The sequence below is a fragment of the Pseudochaenichthys georgianus genome, chromosome 1 (assembly GCF_902827115.2).
Source record: "Pseudochaenichthys georgianus chromosome 1, fPseGeo1.2, whole genome shotgun sequence".
Taxonomy (NCBI): domain Eukaryota; kingdom Metazoa; phylum Chordata; class Actinopteri; order Perciformes; family Channichthyidae; genus Pseudochaenichthys; species Pseudochaenichthys georgianus.
The window spans coordinates 31,130,517-31,145,419 of NC_047503.1; the positions used below are offsets into that span (position 1 = coordinate 31,130,517).

Below are 14,903 nucleotides of genomic sequence, written 5' to 3' on the forward strand. Positions count from 1 at the left end.
AGAGGCGAATGAGAAAGCTTCAGACGGTCCAGGTCTGTCCCTCTATGTGCCGCTGGACCACCATCAAGTCACAAAGAGGAAGCCACAATAGTACAGGATATCGTGTGGTTATGCCTCCCAAATAAAATGTCAAAATATATTCGCACAAATACATAGTTTAGGCTTCCGGGTTAATTGTGCCATTAAAACATTGCTAATGTCTTAAATCAGTGGGCCTGTTTACGCATGTTTGGTTGAACGATTTGCCAATTATTTTTCAGAATATCATAAATACAATTGGGATACAGTAAAAAAAAAAGATCCTGGCAACAGGATCACCAGGTCAGAAAGCAAATTATATAAGTTACACTGTTTGAACTATATATTTGAATTCGTCCTTTCCATTAGACAATAAATAAATAAAATAGTTTTTTCTCTATTAAAGGTTTTATTGGTCTTTATAGTTTGTATTCTCTTTTTTAATGGTGAAAACTGTATGGTAGGGTGAAAGTATAAAAGTAATTCATAAATACATTATATTAGTTGATTATTTTTGTTTATTTACTTTATTTTTACCATTATTAGAAATGATCAAATGATCTAATGTGCTATTATTTGAAAAGACCAACCGGATGTGTAGGATTCCACTAAATCTAGTTTGCCTCTTGAACATTGAATGAGTGCGATGCAACACGGCTGCCTTGCCACACTCGTTCTGGCTTCACCGTGAAGTTAAAACGTCCATGAAGCTAGCTCTCTCCTCCGTGAAATCAGAGACAACGTAGATATCAAACTAAACACACTTTATCCACATGTTTGACAGTAACAACAACAGCTCTATTTTTTTTTATATTACTCCATCGGTCGACACAACCTGCTGCGACTTTACCTCAAATGTATCGTGTTTGCCTGACGACGGAATTACGCTTTAAATGACATTTTCACACTCGGGAAAGGAGACTCAGTGACTCAAACTTTCCACCATTTCCACTGAAGGGATATAGAAGCACTTATTGGTGCCGTTTTTGTTCAAAATAACCCCGTAACCTGCCGCTGTGCACCGCTGGATGGGACGCAGATAACATGTTTGGTTACGTCAAGTCCCAGGTTGGGAGGTTAGCAGCAATGTCAGGGGTCGCTTGTTTTGGGAAATGATTACTGGAAGCACCGACGGTAAAATAATGGTCAGAAGATGTCTAGTGACGTTCAAACCGTTCAGGTAAGAGACAAAGAGCCGATGACGTTTTCCATTACCCAGTTTCCTAATTAGCCTCTAGCATTGTCGTTGATTAAAATGTGGGTTCTCAATGCCCACATGCACTACCATTGCATTACCATGTGTATCTACATTATGTGGAGCCAAGGTGTGTGTGTGTGTGTATGTGTCACTGCTCACCTAAGCACACATCAGGTGTTTCTCCACTACATGATTAGATTAAGATTCACATGTATGGGAACAACACGCAGCTATACATCATAAACAGCTATTATAAAAAAGCATGTGCTAGCAGTGAGCCAAGCTCTAACTTATTTTCTCACTGCATGTATAAATCCATTATCTCTGTGTGGATGGGCTTTGTTTGCTAGATATGGAGGAATCTGTTACGTTTACACTTAAACACTTTGCAGTCAATGCCCTGCCAACCTGCGTTTATTTAATTCCCTGATAAGTGTTCACTATTGGCAGTGTTTAAATTACATTGTGTTACTTGTTAGACGGTTTTATGCAAAGCGACTTACATACTCAATACTGTGGCCAATCCCAAATCAATCCCTCTATTTCATTTAATTTCATTCTACTAGCTGGAGATTAAAAGCAGCAGCAACTTTCAATACAAAAGTGGATACCATCATGTATCTTACCCACTTTCCACGTGCCAATACTGTTAGATTTTCTAACCAATCTGTAGTGGGTTTAAGCACTGATGCAGCATGATGCTGACGCTCATGCTGCACCGAATGACCTCACCTGATGCTGTCTTCACTGTAGATCAAGCCTTTTATTCACACACTCTTAATGAGGCAGCTTTGTGAGGAAGCCCTGACAACACATGAGAGCTCATGTTATGTGTGTCATCTTAATTCAGAAAAAAAGATATCCAGCCCATACATTGGTTTATAGTTTAACTATGAATGAATAGTTTGAAACGAATAGTTATAAAACGTTTTGTTTACACGTTTGCCTTTTATTGGATACAAAATGCCAGAAACCAGTGGGAGAGATAAAGTTGCTTGGCAGACTTGAGCTAAATATGCATCTTACATCACTGCAGCACCAGTAGACAGCTTTTAGAAGCCATACAAATACGTAAGTATGTTCTGGTTACGAGGCAAGAGGACTATTTTAGGTTGAGTTTTGGCTAGTTCACTTGCCAGGAAAAGTTTATTGGAAAACAGCTAAACTAACAACCCACACCACGCCTGGCACAACTCCTCTGTGCCTCAACATCATCTACATGTACTTTGAGGCGAAACCTGATAAGTCTATACGTGTGAGGAAGCCAATTAGCTGATAGCCGATATCTCCTTCTGATCCAATTATAGGGAGCAGAGCATTTACTTTAAGCCTGTTAATTAAAGAGTCGTCAGGCAGGACCCGGGCCTAATCCTCTCATATCACCCACCTAACGCCAGTTTGGAAAACGGTTCAACGATAAGAGAGGAAACGATCGCTCTAGGACAACATCAGGGCAGCTTCTGCTTACTCACATGAGCTTAATATAAAACAAATGCTCTCCTTTCTCTTTCCATCAATCTCTTTTTTGCTTACAGTCATTGCTGCTGAAACACACACAGGATTATTAACCCTTAGATAACTGCTTAAAATAAAATAATAAATAAATAAATTGTATTAGAAAATGTTATGGTATACTGTAAAATCAGCACATTTTTCTTCACGTCCTCTGTGTAACCCCTTTATATATTCAAACTTGTCATTGGGAGTTTTCTTGACTTTATTAGAGATCCCATGTCATGGCCAATTCTAATGATCATAATTCCATTGTTGAGGTCTACTAGAATAGATTTACATTGTTCAATGTTCCAAAATCACATTGGTTTCTCAAACAGCATCTCTGTATAGTATGTGTATTCACTCTCTGTCCTAAACGGCTTGTTGGAGCTCCTGCCCCCCCCCCCCCCCATGAGCCCAGTGTGCTCTGATTGGTCAGCTTGCCCACTCTGAGTCTACCACCGTTACAGAACATCAGTCATTATGTGTTACAATGGCGTTAGCAACCAGAAAATGACACCAGCAATGACAAACAGATGAGAATGCTGCGTGGGGTCTGGGTGCCGTGTTGGCGGGACGTTGCGGGGCTCGCTGCTGTAGCGCACAGTGTGAGCTGGATTACTGGGGTCCTTTCCTGGTTGCTGCGTGGGGTCTGCGAGACAGCGAGACACCGCGAAACTCACCTGAACTGTGAGTGTGTGTGTGTGTGTGTGTGTGTGTGTGTGTGTGTGTGTGTGGTGTGTGTGTGTGTGTGGTGTGTGTGTGTGGTGTGTGTGTGTGTGTGTGTGGTGGTGTGCTCAGGCTGAGTTTTGCAGTGTCTCACTGTCTCAGGCTGAGTTCAGGCTTAGAAATCTGCGGAGCTGCAGCTGAGAAAAGATAAGGCTGAGTGTGTGTGTGTGTGTGTGTGTGTGTGTGTGTGTGTGTGTGTGTGTCTGTGTGTGTGTGTGTGTGTGTGTGTGTGTGTGTGTGTGTGTGTGTGTGTGTGTGTGTGTGTGTGTGTGTGTGTGTGTGAAATGGACCAATCCGTGGAGCCGTTACGTCACTATGCCCGTTTACGTCACTGTACTCAGGAAGAAAACAACGTACAAATAAAAATCTCCAACGAGGCGTTCTGGGGCAGCATAGACAGGTATTTTCTGTGTTAGAGTTTTACTCGCGACTTTGCAGACCATTTACATGCAGAAAAAGCTACATAACACACAAGGGGACGGGTAATAACCGTAAAAGCATGACATGGGACCTTTACGACAGGACACTCAATGAAAAACAAATAATAAGAGTAGGCTAAATGTATAAACACTTGTCTTAAATGAGGTCAGAGACTCTGATTCTCAGCTTTCACTTACTTGGCTTGCGGAGCTGGTAGTGTAATAAGTATATAATCCATGCAGGTATAAAGTATCATGAGATCAGGGAATCATATTCATGACAAATAATCCCTTCCTTTTAATAATAGTTTGGATAGGATTCACATCAGTTAATGTAATGCTGCTCTGTGGTCCTCCGACAGTGATTGAGCTATTCTAATTCATTTGAGCAATATGCCCAGAACAGATGGGGGATGTTTGATTTGTTCATAATATTACAGTGCCTTGGGAGAGAGAAGTAAATGAGAAGCTATGGTGAATGAGCACGCCAGCTGCTTAGATGCTGGGACTTTATTATAAATAGAGTAGGAATATAACATCTCATATCTTCAGTGTAAATCAATTAAAATGCTTACACTTCAATTTGAAGATTGTTATCTCGCATTAATCAGTTTACGCTACCAGCAGAGGAAGTCGATGATCAGAATTTGGGAGTTTACATTTCACAATGTGGCCTATTCAAAAAGACATTACCGTTTGTCTTGTTACAAGTGTAATCAATGCTGTAATTCAATATGATCAAACTACAGCTCAAAATGTAATCTTTATGCAACATGACGATAAATGACCAGTTGAAGTGAAATGAATGTGCAGCCGTAATCATGTTTGATGCAACACATTAGGTGAGAGCCTTAATGATGATGATTGTTATTCGCTGTCAATGCGTTCTTGAGCTGTACAAAAGTTTCCTCTCAAAGAGCTGGATCTCACGTTCTGTCCTTAAAGCCACTGAAGTAGGCGTCATACATGACACATACATGACACATCAGCTCTGTCTTGGAAAATAAAGTCAACCGGGGAGCTTGCCAAACCACCACGCTCTATTCTTAACAGATTATCCAACATCGTGTTGATCCCATAGGTCAATCAGATCAATCCAGCAAATGTACTTTTAAATGGCCATTCTTGCTTGCTGTTGATAGCAACCCATTCCTTATGGCCTCATCAATATGAAGAGGAGTGGTTTAGAACTTTGCGTGACTGGAGCTTCGAGCTACTTACCATTCCAGGACGTGCCGTCAGATTTCACGCTGGGTCGTGCACTTGAGCAAAAAGCTCGCGCCTGGCTTTGAAGAGAAATGCAACAGCTATGCATTATTTATTCATGTGTTATGTTACAATTACATTTTTAGACCTCTGATGCAGAAGTTAAGATGGGAAGGTTACCTGTTCAAGGTTAGCCTTACATTATAAAAGTGATTGTCAGTATTTTATCACCAAAGTAACATTTCTTCCTGCTTTTTTATCACATTGGTTTGAGATACATTAGCCATATGCTGTATACTACAGTATGTAACTGCTTGATTTACTTAAACTAATGTACATAAAGAGGACTTTTAGGAAAACTGCTTCAGCTGCTGAAATGTATAGCATAGATACTGGAGTGTTAGCCACTCTTTGTCACATACATCTGCCTTTGTGCTGCACCACTTCATCTCGCAAGAATGTTCTCTTGTGGGGGTTAGCAGCAGAGCGGCAAGCATTTCAAAGTGGGACTTGTTAGTCCTGAAGGATGGCTGCTATTTTGTCCAGTGGATGAGAATCACAGACAGCTCTGCCTCTTCTCCAAAGAGTCTTGGCATCATAAGATAACCTTTGATTCGTATACAGTGAAACAAGTAGCTTAACTACTGTAGGGTAGGATTTACACAGATACAAAAGACCTGATTTTCAACACTTTTAAGTCAAAGATTTCCTTCTCTCACGGCTGTTGAACCATGGAGGATCCACACTGAGTCTTATTCTATGCTTCTAAAGCACAGCAGCATTTCAAACATAGGATCCGAGCCACAAAGTGTGCTAAAGAAGAAGTTTATGTTTCTAAACAAGATCTCCACTACAGATTGGAGCCAACATCCTGATGGATGACCCACATGTCGCCTACAGTATATTGCAACTGTTATTAGTGTCTGAAGTGGTTTGTGCCGCTGCCCATACTTGCTGTGAAGAAACCCACTTTGCTAACTCAGGCTGCTAAAGCTGTATATTAGCTTTAGTCAAACAGAGGACTTTGGTTTATTGCCCCCATCACTTACATTAAAAGTTAAACATAAAAAAGCTTACATGGACAGGATAAACTATGGCAGCAACCAATTTCTCTTTCACTGCACATGCTGTGTCTGTTTCTTTTAGCAGGAAAACATTAAACATCGTTTTACAAAATGACAATATCCAAAATGTAACGTATCTATAGCCTCATACTGCATAGGAATAGCACACTTTTGTTGATCTTATTTTGTGTATTCCAGAATGAGGCAGGAGTGGGAGCAGATGTTTAGTCAGCATTGAGGCTATCTTTATTCTCACCTTAAATAGCCAAATGTTATTGGCTGTCTTTGTCGCCTCCTTGCCTCTTCTTCCCTTCCCCTCTGTGCACCTCTGATATTACACACCCATTTCATCCGCACTTAGGGACAAACTGCTCACCCTTAATTTGCCAGTTGTATTAGATATATGCCAACTGATCACATCAGCCACTTAAATGCTAAAAATGCCCTTTAGCTTCAAGTTTATACGTTCACGTGTGATCACTGCTCTATTTATGCACTGCCTTCTGGAAGTGCTTTCTTGACTTGTCTCTTCTGCTCTCTCTCACATTGTTCTCAACCCCTTAGCTTTGCTATTTTTCCCTCCCTCTTTTTGTCTGACTGCCGATCATTCTCTACTGCAAATCTGTCTTCTATAATTGTCGGCTTCTTCATCTGCCTACATTCTTTCCTTTGTTTTTTATGAATCTCACTTTTTATTCACTTATTTCCTCCAATATCTCACTATGCCCCCTTTCTCTATCTTCATCTTCATGTTTCCCAACTACTCACCCAAAGCATCTATTTACCTTCCCTTCCCTATAAATATGTCTACCTAGCTCAACTCCCGTTTCACTTATTCTCTCCTCCCCTGTGTTGCAGGATATTCGTGGTGGGAATAGGCTTCTTCAGCGTGTGCTTTCTAATGACCTCTCTGGGGGGGCAATTCTCAGCCAAGAGACTGGGGGACTCCCCCTTTACCATCCGCACAGAAGGTACTGACGTGTGTGTGTGTGTGTGTGTGTGTGTGTGTGTGTGTGTGTGTGTGTGTGTGTGTGTGTGTGTGTGTGTGTGTGTGTGTGTGTGTGTGTGTGTGTGTGTGTGTGTGTGTGTGTGTGTGTGTGTGTGTGTGTGTGTGTGTGTGTGTGTGTGTGTGTGTGTGTGTGTGTGTAAACAGTTCCTTCACTGAGTTGAAATGCTGTAATGTCTCTGCATGTTGCTGTGCTATAACTCTCCATGGCCCTGCTGGCACTCCACTGCCTTTTGCCACTTTGTCAAAGCTGCACCACCTGTCACTGGAAACGTAAAATTGCTTGGAATAGTAGGTTGGGGCATGGAAATCATGAAGTAAATGCACATTACATTGTAGGACCAATTCGACCGATGCATTTCATTCATATAACCGTAGAACAAAAAACTGCATTTTCTACAGATGTCGGAGCTGTGTAAAGATATATTGATATGGTGGGAGCCAGTAGCTGAGAAGTTATGGGTCTGATCCCCAGAAGTGACAGCATGGTGCTTGGCTTATCTGTGGGTTTCTACCTCACTTCTCTCAGGGATTCTGCACTGATGGCCACTACAGTGTGCTGCAGCTGTGTGCATAAGACCTATACAAATATACATGAATATACTTTATGATGGATGAAATGTTGTTTACTAAACTGCCAGTCCTTGACAGAAAGACACATTTTGCATACTTTACAACATCATTAATCCACTTAATGGTGATAGACTGACAGCTAAAATCACTCCTTTTTCTTGCACTCATCTCTGATAACTTTCAAAGAACGATAAACAAATCCAGCCTAAAATACATTTCACAGCTCCCTAAGCCCTCTCTGGATTGTCTATAGGACTCTCCATCATATGGAAGTGCAATAAAGCACGCCTATAGGCCTATATAGCTTTTGGTGTAGCCACAAGTGGAAAATTACAGTGCGATGACTCATTGGATTTCACTACATTTTCCCGAGACTGTCTTCAGTCAGTGGGTGAGTTGAATGAGGAACATAAGCCACTGGGAAGAACAATATACTGATTACCAACAAACACATGGGGTTGTGAAGGTTTGAATAGAGTTTGACTTAGAGGGATGAAAGGAAGTAGAATACGAGGAGGTGACCCAAGGGTCGAATGGGGATCGATGATGGGTCTGGAGGCGTTGAGAAACCCGTGGAGTGAGACTGACATGGGGGCAAGTCACGCTGAGCTTCAGATTCGTCATCCCTCTGTGGTACCTGTATTGAGACAGAAGAGGGTTTAGTTTAGTTTAGTTATTTATTTATTTTGAGCGTGTAAAACCAAAGAAAATACAAATGAAACAAAAGATGATACAGACATGATACAGTACTATACAAATGAATGCAATAACAAAACGAAATATTTAATTAATAATTGAGTAATCTGTAGTATCATTGTCTGATATCAATAAACAACAACACTTTAGCTAATTGGGAGAAGGTTTGGGAGAACTCAAACAAAAAGCAATAGACACGCCTAAACTAGTGGAGGGGTGAAGTGTGGCAAATGGACTTTTTCTTCTTCTTTTTATTTATTCATTTAGTTCTTAGGTTCTAAGGAGTAGAAGCTAACAACAAGGTGCTGTTGAGCTTCCTATGATAATGTGTGTTTTTCTTTTGTTTACCTACTGGTGTTATTGTGTCTTTTAGATCAGGGTCTAGTGGCGTCAGGGTCCACCTCTTTATGGAATTACATGTATTTGTTTTTTGATGGCACGTTAAAAAAGGCTACTGTATTTGTTTTGGTACGAATCCTACTGAACCCAATCAAAGAAGTGTAAGACAAACACAACTATGCTGCAAATTGCTTAGGGGGGAAATCTTGTCTCGCTCCTGCACTTAAGTGAACAATAATAACTTCCTTTAGGGCTGAACAGTGTGCATATTAAGATATGATAATGTGCACATAAGAGCAGAGCAAGTGAGGTTAGAGTCGTGAGGTTGCATGCAAATGTAAACTGAGAGCAAAATGAATACATACGATTACCCGGGGGTGAAGCTTCACACAGTCATCTTAAAATGCTTGTCACAGTGTTCATTGGTCTAAAGATGTAACCCCAACAACAATGAATCTCCTCTCTGCACATTGGTTGCTGTACGTGTGGTGCATGGCCACTGAAGACTGCGACTCACAAAGCCATATCTCACCAGGGAAATATCATTAACACATCGGCCAGCCAGCGATATGACAGGACCCGGAGTGAAGGCTGACTGCCAGTGGCCAGGCAGAAAAGACATCTCCTGCTGTACAAGATGCAAAGATTAAAAGTCAGGGGTCATTCTGTGGAGGCCGGCCACTTCTTACTGCTGCGGTTAAAATAAGAACTCCTATGTTCTGAGGGCTTCTCCCCGTGTGTGAAGCATGTGTGTATGCACAACCGTAGCTGAAACATTCCATGTGTCAGTTTGCGTGGGTGTGAGAAGGAGTAAAAGATGAAGCCATAGCTACTGTTGGTGTGTATCAGTTAGGTGATGGCGTGCGTGATTATGTGCTGTAATCTGTCATTGAGAAAGATGAACCAATGGAAACAGAATATAGCAGACGTAACTGAAGGCATAGACGCAGAGGGTTATTATAAGACCAGGCGCACTGTGTGTGTGTGTGTGTGTGTGTGCGTGTGTGTGTGCGCGTGCGTGTGTGTGTGCGTGTGCGTGCTAGATAATGGGGTTTGTGGTCCTATGGGATTACTGTGTGTGTGTGATAAATTAGGATTAGTGTGTGTGGCTGTGAGTTTTAGTAAAATTCAGTTGATTAATCAACTAGTCATGCAATGCAGCCTGGGAAGACATCTGGTGCAAGCTCATTAAAAACGGTATCGTGTCCACCGTGCTTCCCCATAGGACTTTACTTTGTGTGTGTGTGTGTGTGTGTGTGTGTGTGTGTGTGTGTGTGTGTGTATCCCTTCATGTGTCTAAATACTTTTGTGCTTGTCTATGAAGAAACGATCCCCGTATGTTGGTAATCTACAGTGTTCCTGTACATATGCTTGCGTATGCCCCCTCTGTTTCACCCTCTTTCTCCCTTTATGTACATCTCTGTGGTCTACTACCTCAGACTGTTTTTGCATCTTTTTCCCTGCTTGTGTGTGGCTGTGTGTTTGTGATGAGCTGGCAGGAAATTGGCTGTTAAATGGGGCGACAGCAGCAATGTGGGACAAGATTGAGACCAGAGAGAGCGATCCATCTGCTCTCTGCAAATCAGCCCCGCTACAAAAACAACTGGCCCTTTCATTAAGCCTGCAGTCACCAGTTGCAGACACACACACACACACACACACACACACACACACACACACACACACACACACACACACACACACACACACACACACACACACACACACACACACACACACACACACACACACACACAGTTCCAGCTTGGTGTTTCATTAACTACAAGTCATTTCTGGTAGACTTCCATGTAAAAAAAATGTTCCTATTAAAAAATGTCTGCTTCTGGTATTTTAACACTTTCTGCGGGGACTTAGGCTTTAGTTATTTTTATTTGGCTTGAAGACTTTGGTAATAAAGGGAGAACATTTTTCCACAAGCACAATTAGACTTGTGCTAGCAGAAACATGAACACTTGTGCTAGCAGAAACATGCTCTCTCCTAATTTGTGTTGTAAGTAAAGAATAGACTATTTCCTGTTCATGAAGGCCAACAGTGATGGATGCTTGCTCCCTCAAATATCTAGGTAATGGATTAAAATTCAGAGTGGTAGCAAGCAGCGCGAACTGTAATGTCATTGTTTGAAGCTTATCTCCTTAAAATCTCTGGATTGAGGCCTCCAAACTTGTCAAAGCAGTCTGTAAACCTAACGCTATCTTTGGGGATGGCAACAGTAGCATTGTATAAGTGAGTTGATTTAGAAATGTATTTTCCTTAACTGAAATGGGGTACTTGTTAAGTATGTTCACAATACTTACAGTAACTAGTGTGACATTGTAAAGCCTCATGAGCAGTTCTCTTATCTTGGCATTGTCTACTGTAAAATGTTATTTTTCCAAGTCATGCCATAAATCATGTATCTTTTGAAGCTATATCCCCAAGTTAAAACAAAGCCTTTTGTTTTGTTTCGTTATTTGCCTTCGGCTCTCTGTCAAACATGACCTCTAAAAGAATGTCTTTATGGCAGGTAAAGGTAAAGGTGTGTTTATTTAATGGATTTTGAGGCTTTCACACAACAGTGACAATGTTAGCTAAAATGAGTATTTTAACCCTTACAGATTAAATAACCATAACAGCAAAGTCCCTAATAGCCAATACTAATCCTTAAGTCAATACTGTCCAGTTTTCTTTTAAATATGTGTCTTGATTTTGTTATATAACAGGGCTTTCTATGTCAAGAGATAAGTATGTCTGGTGATGTCAGCATCTGTCATCTCAGCCTAATAATGATGTGTGATGTGTTGACAGCAATACCACCAGGAACACAAGTAAACAAGATGCTTTTCTGTATAAAGAAACAAATTCACAGGATTTCATCTTGCATCTTACCTCAGTCGTTTGTACACCGGTATTAGCTCGCTGTTTGTACACAATACCAGCCAAATGTGTGTACGGCTTTGTCACCTTAGTGGGAGTTGCGCTGATCGCAATTGTTTGGGTATTAGCCGAATTTCGTCACCACCTCTCGCTTTCATGGATTATCAGCTTCCACTGGAGGCGCGGAGTTCTGTGTTGTCGCTCCAATCCTCGTCTCTCTTCAGTGACGCACAAACTCATCAAGAGCTGTGTGCCGGAGATGGAGAGGTAGTGGCTCAATGGTGAAAATGAGAAAGTGGATGATGGAGGTGGAAGTAGAATAGAGATTGAATGTTTGTGTGCGCATCTGTGATCAAGCAGCAGAATGAGATTTCTAGAGGTTGCTTTTCTCTCAAAAGAGAAAGATGAAAAAGCGGGATAAAAAGGTACATAAACACATCAGGCATAAGGGAGAAGGCCTTCCCTATGGAGCTTGTTTATACTCTGCAGTGTATTACATTAACAAGGACCCATGACAGTCCCTTCACCCGAGCATGTTCTTTCTAGTGTTTGTTCTAGCTGAAAGACTGGGGGCCTTCTCACTGTCTAGGCGGATCCCTGCTGGGAAAGAGAATACGATTTTATATTCTTGCCTCAGTTTAACATTCTGCAGATCTCCCTCAGCTCTCGAGTTTTAATGACAAACTGCTTGAGAATACTGTCAATCAAAGGCTCTGATTTATAAAATGGAAGACTTCTAATCACCGCGAGGAGAGCGCTCTGTTTGGAAATGCCGCTGTGCTCAGATCCAAGTGGAGGCCGAGACTAATGGTTGTTTGACTCGCATTAAACTCAGCTCTGTGATGTTCGTCTTAAAGTTTCCCCGCCGTCAGTCAGAGAAGGACTCATGCCAATGTGTCACATTCCCAAAAGACATTTCCACTTGTGTCCTAAGAAGACCTCAATGGAGAGAAACACTAAGTAATTACAGCTCAAGTTTATTTGGTTATTATAATGTGTGGGGGAAAAAAGTCCATCTGTATGCATTAGCTGGTACCGATTGAGCCCACCAGACACCCCCGCTCTGTGGTCCCCTTTCATGTTTTTTTCACCCTGGATGTTCATCTCTCTCACATAACCCCTGCAGTTATGTTTCCTTGCCATCGCTTCATGTCGAAGAAATCTGGTATGACAATCTTCTGCATGTTGCCGGTGCTAGGTGCAGCAAGGGAGTCAGTCGGGGGGGGGGGGGGTACAGTTTATCAGTGCACTCATAGCCTGGGGAGCTTGTATGGACTGTGTGTGTGTTTAGGAGGAGGTGGTGGGTTGGTTTGTGTGTGTGTGGGGGGGGAGGGGGGAGGGGGGGGGTGGTTATGGGCTTGTGATTCTGTCTGGATATCGCATTCAACTTGGTGCCAAAAAATGTCAAATGGGTTGGGAGTGTCTGTCTGCCTGGGTGAGTATAATGAGTGTATTTTGAATTTTTCCTTTAGTTACAATAAAGCGAAGACATACACAATATACAGTAAGTAGGTACCCGAAACCTTTACATGGCGTACAAGAAAGAAAAAAAAGCTGGGTATTATATTGACAATTCCTGAGAATAGTCTAAAGCTGCCAGGCGACAGCATCATAGACATAAACAAAAAGGCCAAGACTATTGTGTTCTTAAGTGTGTCCTCACAAGTATAGAAAGATATGAGAATCTCAAAATTCTAAATAAAAGCTATGAGGAAAACTCTCTTTATTTACCAGCTACCTAACATTTACTTTTGGGATCTAAGGTAGGTTCAAATGATGGTATGTCTTGAGATAAGGTTATTGTAAGTGGGATAGTAAATGGTGACAGCGCAGGAAACCATGTTAACTAATTAGCACCATTTGTGCCAACTAATGTTGGTTTATTTATTTTGAAAGAGGAGCAGTTTTTAGATTACTATCCATACTGTAGATGAAGTTAAGTAAAGAATAATTAGAAAAGCATAAAAACTATTAAAAACTATACCATGAGGTTTTGATTAGTCCAAGGGTGGTAAGGTGAGCAACGTTAGTAGAATGATTAGGATGATTTCGTTTCAGGGACAAAGGGATACATTTGGTAGGAGTTGGTTAATCATGTTAGGCTGTATTTGTTGTCAGGCTTCATAAAAACCCATGCATATTTAACAGTTTGGTTGGCCATCGTATAATAATAATAATCTTTCAGATGGGTATATTTTTCGACTTGATACAATATACAAGCCTTGCACCAGGGAGGTGGGCTGGTGATTGGAGGAACAGCAGGAAATGGTGTTGACATGACAAGGTTATAATTGCCACAGCTGTATGTTTATGATTGAGCGTTGCTGGTCAGCCTCTAGCTAATCAGCCTCTAGCTAATCAGCTGTTGAATTAGCCACCGCTGATAAAGCATGAATAAAACATCAGATGAATCAGCTCGTGCAACTTGGATGCTCTGCCCAAAGTGACACTATGCTCCATTTGTGGGAGGGCATCACAAACAATTCCTTTGCGCTTTTTAATTAGTTAGATTCCTTAGTCCTGTTGCCAAAGCACTTAATTGTGACATGTGTTTAAAAACTAGTTGCATACATTTTTCACAGTAGCTCTATATCTTACCCAACCACATATACAGCATGTTAACCATATTTATTTCACCTACACTGTGCTAACCACATTTATAACTCTCCTCTCTAACTTTGTTTCCCCTCTGTGCAAACTTCAGACTATTCCCGTGTTATTCCATCCCCATTCCCGACACCAATACATATTAATGAGAAAGCCTATCCAATTTCCAACTAGAAAAGGGCCATTGTTCTAAGTGCTATTACCCGGCCGTAAATGAGAAATTTCTCCAGTGCACATTATATTATGGTTATGTCTCTGGGAAGGTTACTCGGCAGCAATATGCTGTCTCAATTACCCAGCCTGCATCAGGCTTTGTCTACAGGTCGCTAGCTCATCGTTTCCCCTGCCATAAGCTGGTTATTTCCTCAGGTCATAGTGTCATACTCGAGCATGCTTCTGCTTCCTTTCTGCAGATATACACTAACGGTGTTGTTACAACCCGCCTCCCTACTTAATAGTAGTGGCTCGTGAGACAGTCCGCAACATAAAACAAAAATACACAACACGTAGGCACTAAACTATGATCGTACATTTATTGCCACAATCATAAAACATTACACTGGAGGACAGGTAAAACAAACAAAAAGACGGCGGGGACATGGGCCAACCACACCACGGGCTGTAGGATCCAGAGCCTTCCTCCGCTACCCAAAATCACACAGAACCTAACGGGAGAAAT

At 41.5% G+C, this 14,903-nt stretch overlaps 1 protein-coding gene across 1 annotated transcript in view; it reads left to right on the forward strand.

Annotated features, from left to right (window-relative positions):
* Positions 1–704: 704 nt before the first annotated feature.
* LOC117446795 (alpha-1,6-mannosylglycoprotein 6-beta-N-acetylglucosaminyltransferase B-like) overlaps positions 705–14,903 on the forward strand; it is a 142,208-nt gene continuing 128,009 nt past the window's right edge. The window contains 2 exon segments of the mRNA XM_071204618.1: positions 705–1,198; positions 6,987–7,099. Coding sequence (XP_071060719.1) covers positions 1,131–1,198; positions 6,987–7,099 — 181 coding nt within the window. The 5' untranslated portion in view covers positions 705–1,130.